This window comes from Octopus bimaculoides, chromosome 6 (assembly GCF_046866305.1).
Source record: "Octopus bimaculoides isolate indiv1 chromosome 6, ASM4686630v1, whole genome shotgun sequence".
Classification (NCBI taxonomy): domain Eukaryota; kingdom Metazoa; phylum Mollusca; class Cephalopoda; order Octopoda; family Octopodidae; genus Octopus; species Octopus bimaculoides.
In genome coordinates, this window is record NC_142933.1 from 98,742,491 (window position 1) to 98,749,990 (window position 7,500).

At 36.3% G+C, this 7,500-nt stretch overlaps 1 protein-coding gene across 1 annotated transcript in view; it reads right to left on the reverse strand.

Annotated features, from left to right (window-relative positions):
• The window catches only part of LOC106869631 (uncharacterized), a 313,681-nt gene that overhangs the window by 2,337 nt on the left and 303,844 nt on the right, over positions 1-7,500 (reverse strand). Inside the window, exon 5 of the mRNA XM_089354353.1 lies at positions 1-371. This exon is cut by the window's left edge and continues 217 nt beyond it. Coding sequence (XP_089210479.1) covers positions 1-304 — 304 coding nt within the window. The 5' untranslated portion in view covers positions 305-371. The remainder of the gene's footprint in view (positions 372-7,500) is intronic.

A 7,500-nucleotide genomic window follows, 5' to 3' on the forward strand; every position in this document is an offset into this window, starting at 1 on the left:
ACATTTTATATATACACTCTCTTATGTAATATTGCTCAGTGTTATTAGTACCGAACGATGTTTGGTAAATATGTCGGGCTATCATGTAATTTTTCTTAAATTCAATCTCTGTTAAGTCGTTCCCATTTGGTTTGATAGTATTGTTTGTCTCCCAAATTACGTCTACCGTCTCTATATGTTTCATATCGTGAAAGTTGCAAGCACTGGAGACAAAGCTGATTGTGATCAATAAGACAAAACAAAGAGCACAGAGCATCCAATGGAGGTGATGATACAGGCACACACAAAATCTTGGGGAATCCATTTCTTTGCATACGGCAATATCTTAATCCAGCCGAGTATTTATATCCGTTTTTTGTCGGTCATGAAACCTGTGTAAAAGAAAGAAAGAAAACGCTTTGTTAATAAAGTACGCACAAATACAAAATAATATATATTGTCAGTAAGCATGCTAATCTATTTATCTATATCTGTCTGTCTGTCTCTCTTTCTCTCTCTCTTATATATATTTATTTCTTTAATGCCCACAGGGGGCTAAACAGAGGAGACAAACAATGACAGACAAAGGGAATAAGTCAATTACATCGACCTCAGTGCGTAACTGGTATTTATTTAAGATACCATGAAAGGACGAAAAGCAAAGTCGACCTCGGCAGAATTTGAACTCAGAGCGTAAAGACAGACGAAATACCGCTAAGCATTTTGCCCGGCGTGCTAACGACTCTGCCAGCTCACTGGCATTCTCTCATATATATATATATATATATATATATATATATATATATATATATATATATATATATATATATATATATATATATATATATATATATATATATATATATATATATATATATATATATATATATATATATATATATATATATATATATATACACCCCCCCACACACACACAAATGTGCACAGGCATATACTGTGATTGTCTAATCCAATATACTTCAATACTGCTGACGACAGAGCGTCATCTTGAGCATCGGTTTTATAAACACTATATATTAATTAATCATAGATTTGATTTAAAGAATAATTAACAAATAACATCAACGTTTATTTGACCCATTTATACTGAACGCCGTCGTCATTAGTAACACGACGACGACGACCATTATCGCCATCATCCCCCATAACCCCCACCCCCCAACAACACCATCGTTGAGTATACGAGGTATAGTTGACAGCACTTTTTAAAAAACGGAACTGTTTTCTAAACTGTTTTTAAAACGGTTTTCTAAAACTGTTTTCTAAACTGTTTTCTAAAACTGTTTTAAACTGTTTTTTAAACTGTTTTCTAAAACTGTTGTTTAAACGAAACTGTTCAGGAAAAAAGTAATTTCTGAAAACCATCAAACAGTTAAGAAGCAACTCCAATTCAAAATGGCAACTGTAGCCACCTATAATCAATACCCTTCACAACTGAGATTAGAATTTTCATACAATATATACTGTTGTGATATATAATTACTGAACTGTCATATAGTATTCCACCTACACTTTTTTCTGCAAAATAGGGGTAGTTTATCCTGTTCAGGCTATATTATTAGCATTATCCTGCGCTTGAGAATTTAAAATCACTTCTTTAACTTTGTAAGACATCTCAACGCTTCTAAAAAGCAAACTTCGTTTGTTTGTTTACGTTTGTCGTAATTTGAATTTATCATTTTTAGATGTATTTTAATAGGCGCAGATGCGGCTGCATGGTAACAAATTTGCTTCTCAAGCACATGCTTCCAGGTTCTGTCCCACTACTTGGCACGTTGGGCAAGTGTCTTGTGAGTTGATTTGGTAGACGCAAGGTGAAGAAAGCTCGTTCTATACATGGACACACACACACACACACACACACACACACACACATATATATATATATATATATATATATATATATATATCTGAGTCCAGGTTTAGTAAATAACTAACTGGACTCACAATATCTTTTTCATAAGGATAAATATGAATCTCCTAGATCCGATTCTGCTTTTTCCATTCTCAAGTCCTTTCTAAAAAAAATTTTGTTTATACTTCTTGCACTGAAGAGTACAGTGATATATAATTAATCTAATTTAATCCAATTAATGAAATTGATTCTATTCAACCATTAATATGCTTGATTTTTATATCGCTGTACGAAACGATCGTCGGCATGAATTAAAATGTTCTTCTATATTTTAACACCTCTTCTCCATTTTTATCAAAATTGTTGAGTTTTATGGCATTTCTTTCCATTCGAAATGTTACGCCAGTAAGCTACCAGCAAAATATAAAGAATCTATATAAGAAATCTTTTTTGGAAACCTCCAAATTAAAGGACGAATCTAATTCCAACTTTTTACACACACATACACATATATTTGTATGTATATATATATATATATATATATATATATATATATATATTATATATGTATATATATATATATTATATATATTTATTTTTATTTATTTATTTATGTGTTTCAGCCAAGTGGCTGCGGTCGTGCTGGTGCACCACCGTGATTTTCACGTTCCTTGCATGGCTCTTCTCCCCCACCTGACATGGTCCAATCAAGAGTTTTGATGGCACATCTGGTGTATAAGAGAATTTGACATAGCTGCCCTAAACTGCGTCTCATTACGAGCCATTGGTTCGTCTGGTATCGTGGAGAGGAAAGCGTCAAGTTTTGTCTTGAAGACCTCCGCATCCATGTCTTGCATGTCTCTCAAATGTTTTGGCAGAGCATTGAAGAGCTGAGGTCCTCTGAAACCGAGGCTGCTGCAGTATCTCGTTCTTATATACATATATATATGTATATATATATTATATATATGTATATATCATATATATACGTATATATATATATTATATATATACGTATATATATATATTATATATATACGTATATATATACATATGTATTATATATGTATTATATGTATGTATATATATTATATGCATATATATATATGTATATATATATTATATACATATGATGGATATATTATATACACTCTGATGCACATAGGCATGCATACCCTGCGGCCAGGTCTTCAAGTGAGTTTCTTGTGACAAATGACAGTATACAACTTGCACTGGTAAAGTCGTATGTCTAAATCAGTGTCAAGAAATATGGCATATAACCGAGAAACAGAGAAGAGAGGTCTAAAATATGTATTCGGCTGACATAGAGCCACGAAGGAGTCCGATATAAATATCAATAAATGGACCTATATTTGAGAATATCTCACACATGCTTCAGAGTAGATAAGAATATATTACAGTATTAAATTTAGATAATGATGTTGTTGGTTTTCGTCAGTCAGAAGCTTGTCTCGCCCTCTCTCCACTTGTTCCTTCTCTCTGCCTGTTGCTTCTCCACTTTTATCTATCTCGCGCATGTGCACTCATCCTTCCATATTGGACTCTTTTGATGTTATACACTTGTAATACGTCAATGATATATCAATGTACCAGCAACTTTTTACGTATGTGTTTTTGTGGGTGTTTGTGCATATACATGTGTGTGTGTGTGCTTGTGTGTGTGTTTACGTGTGTATAGATCAATAACGTATATCGAATTAGCATCGATTGTGAATGTGTTTATATGCAAATATTTAGATCGATTTATATGTAAGTACATACATGTATATATAAATATATTTGCATGCATGTATATATATATATATATATATATATATATATATATATGCAATTATATATACATATAGTTATATATATATATATATATATATATATATATAATACACAAACACATATATATACGCGAACGAGCTCGTTTTTATACCAGAATTGCATTGATATATGCATTATGTGTGTGTGTGTGTGTGTGTGTGTGTGTGTGTGTGTGTGTGTGCGTGTGCTGTGTAGTATACATACATATTTTGTTAAGTTAGACCAGATGTGATGGCTCCGTTAACCTACTGGGTCATAGGAACACCAATATTTCTTAATCTAGTTTTATCTTGGACAAATAAATCTGGCGAATCCCATCTTTAAGTTATATTTCCAAACGAAAAACTGAATTTACCACTGCTGTCTGACGAGCCAACTGTTAATTGAGATAGTGCTGAAGCTGATTAGAGCAGCAAGAGGACTGTATTCTTTCCTACTTAATCTTAGATAGGAAACCAGGGGGATTTGAGAGTTCGCTTGGTCAGAGAAGAAAAATTGTTCTGGTGACTGGATATGAACGCCGACTGGCTCGTTTCGATGTTTGGTTCTCTGCTGTTCCACAAGCGTGATGTTACATATGAAAATCGGATCTTTGAAGAAGCGCGACGGAAATGTATATATTAGAACGGTCAACATGTATGTATGTATGTATGTATGTATGTACATACATAAATATGAGACCGATAAAGTAAGCACCAGTCTTAAGAAAATAGTGGAGTCGATTCCTCCGACTAAAAACACTTCAAGCTGATGCTATAGTGTGTGTGTGTGTATGTGTGTGTGTATGTATGTATGTATGTATGTATGTATGTATGTATGTATGTATGTATGTATGTGTGTGTGTGTGTGTGTGTGTGTGTGTATGTATGTATGTATGTATGTATGTATGTATGTATGTATGTATGTATGTATGTATGTATGTATGTGTGTGTGTGTGTGTGTGTGTGTGTGTGTGTGTGTGTGTGTGTGTGTGTGTGTGTGTGTATATATATATATATATATATATATATATATACACACACAAAGGTACTACATGAGCACCTGTATTTGAATTTGACATCGCTGCCCTCAACTGTGTCTCATTTCGAGCCAGGAAAGTATCGAGTTTTGTTTGGAAGACCTCTACATCCATGTCTTGCAGGTCTCTCAATTGTTTCGACAGGGCATAAATGGGCGCCCACGTATGGTAGAGTGTGTTCGATTGAATCAGTCGTTGGACCACGGCCATACTTGAAGGGTTTTTAGTCAACTATGGTACTTACTCTACCAGCCTCTTATGCCGATCCGCCAAGTCACGGGAACGTAAACAAACCAAGACTGGTTGTCATGCGGTGGAGGTGGTGGTATTTGAACACACACACACTGGGACAATTCCCTCCGACGACAACTTCCGCCCTCGATTAATTATCTCCCTCTCCAATATATTAAGAAGTTTTAAATCAACAACTGTGTCCTCAGGGGTAATTGTCCATGGGAGGCAAATGTCATAGACTCGTGTGCACATGTTGTGTGTATTTGTCTCCCACCAACGCTTGACAACAAGTGCTGGTGTGCTTAAATATTCGTAACGTAGCGGATCGGCAAAAGAGACCGATATCATAAGTACTAGGCTAAAAAAAAAAAATAATAATAAATAGCAATTTGTGGAGTCGATTCACTAGACAAAAAGTTCAAGGTGGTGCCCCAGCATGGCCATAGTCTATTGACTGAAAACATGTAAAAGATAAAGGCAGGTACGTTAGATCGTTGAGTGAATTCCTTGCGGCTCTCTTCGTGTTCTGAGTTCATATCCTGTCAAGGTCAACTTAACTATTATCCTTTAGGTGTGTGTGGGGGTGGGGGCGATAAAGTAAAATTATAATGAATTACTAGGATCGATATGATCGATTATCCCCGCTCCTATCAAAATCGTTGACCTTGTGTTTAATCTAGAAATGACTGGCAGAATCGGCAGAGCATCGCACAAAATCCTTGATGCATTTCAATATTTTGTTTTTACTTTCATCCATTGGACATTGATAAAGTGAAGTACCAGCGATGTAAAGTACCGGCAAAATACTGAAATTGATGTAATCCATAAACTCCGCTTCTTCAAAACTTTCTGGTCTTGTTTGTAATCTAGAAACAGTTAATATTATATATACTCTTTTACTCTTTTACCTGTTTCAGTCATTTGACTGTGGCCATGCTGGAGCAACGTCTTTTAGTCGAGCTAATCGACCCCAGGACTTATTCTTTGTAAGCCTAGTACTTATTCTATCGGTCTCTTTTGCCGAACCGCTAAGTTACGGTGACGTAAACACACCAGCATCGGTTGTCAAGTGATGTTAGAGGAGGGGGGACAAACACAGACACATACACATACATATATACAACAGGCTTCTTTCAGTTTCCGTCTACCAAATCCACTCACAAGGCTATGGTCGGCCCGAGGCTATAGTAGAAGATACTCGCCCAAAGTGCCACGCAGTGGGACTGAACCCGGAACCATGTGGTTCGTAAGCAAGCTACTTACCACACAGCCACTCCTACGCCTATATATTCATTAAAAAAAAAAATTACTTTAGTCATTGAACTGTGGCCATGCTGGGGTACAACCTTGGGGAGTTTTAGTTGAATAAGTGAACCGCGGAATTAAAAAAAATTTTTTTGGTTATGTCTGGAATTTACTCTATCGGCTCTGATGCCGAACTGCTAGGTTACGGAGACGTAAGCAAAGAAACACCGGTTGTCAAGCAATGTGGGGCGATACACAGACGCAAAGACACGCACATATACACGACGGGCTTCTACACAGTTTCCCTCTCCAAATTCACTTACACGGCATTTGTTGGGTCAGAGCTATGTTACAAGATATCTTCTTTAGGCGTTGCGCACTTGACTGAACTCGATACCACGTGGTTGCAAAACCAGTTCCTTAACCACACAGCCATGCCTGCGTCTGTTTATTAACGACCTTAATGAAATAATATGATTATTCATGCTATTAATTGCAGTAAATGAAGTGAAGTGTAATGAATTTGTTAATTAGCAATTGAAATCACATCGCATACTCCGGTTTTGATGTAGGCTTCTTTGGGACGGTGCTTGCTGGTTGCCAGTTGTAAATAATGGTGAATGCCGACGACTACGATTTTATCTTAGTCTTTCTCCAGTTCTCAGTATTTTAGCACGCACGCAAAACACACACACACACACACACACACATGCAAATACACTCACTCGTACATAAAACACTCGCGCTCGGATGCGCTCACAGATACAACAACGTGTACAAAGGCACACGCAAAGAGACATAGACAAACATAACACATGCACACACGCACACACACTCATTCAGAAAAAGCACGCACGTACACGCACACACAACATAGCACGAAGAATTGCCACACACACACATACACATACCGACTCTTTACTCCCTGCTATTACCGTCCTATACTATTCTATAGCCCTTAGCATACATATAAACACACACACAAGCATACACATCTATAGACATAAATACAGAAAGAGAAGGAGGGGGGACACATAGAGGGAGACTGAGAAGAAGACATTAGAAGTGCCGATGTAAAAGAGAGAGAGAGAGAGAGAGAGAGAGGTAAATGAAGTAAGAAGGGGTAAGAGAAAGAAGGAGATATGTATTAGCATTAATATCCATATTTATGTATTAATATCTCCTCCCGCTTTCACTCTTTTCTTTCCTTTCCTTTCTCCCTCTATTTTCCCCCTTCTCTCTAAGTTTCAAAAAAAAAAAAATTATAGCTTCTCTCCACCATCTCTCTCTCACTCTCTCTCTCTCGATCTCGCTC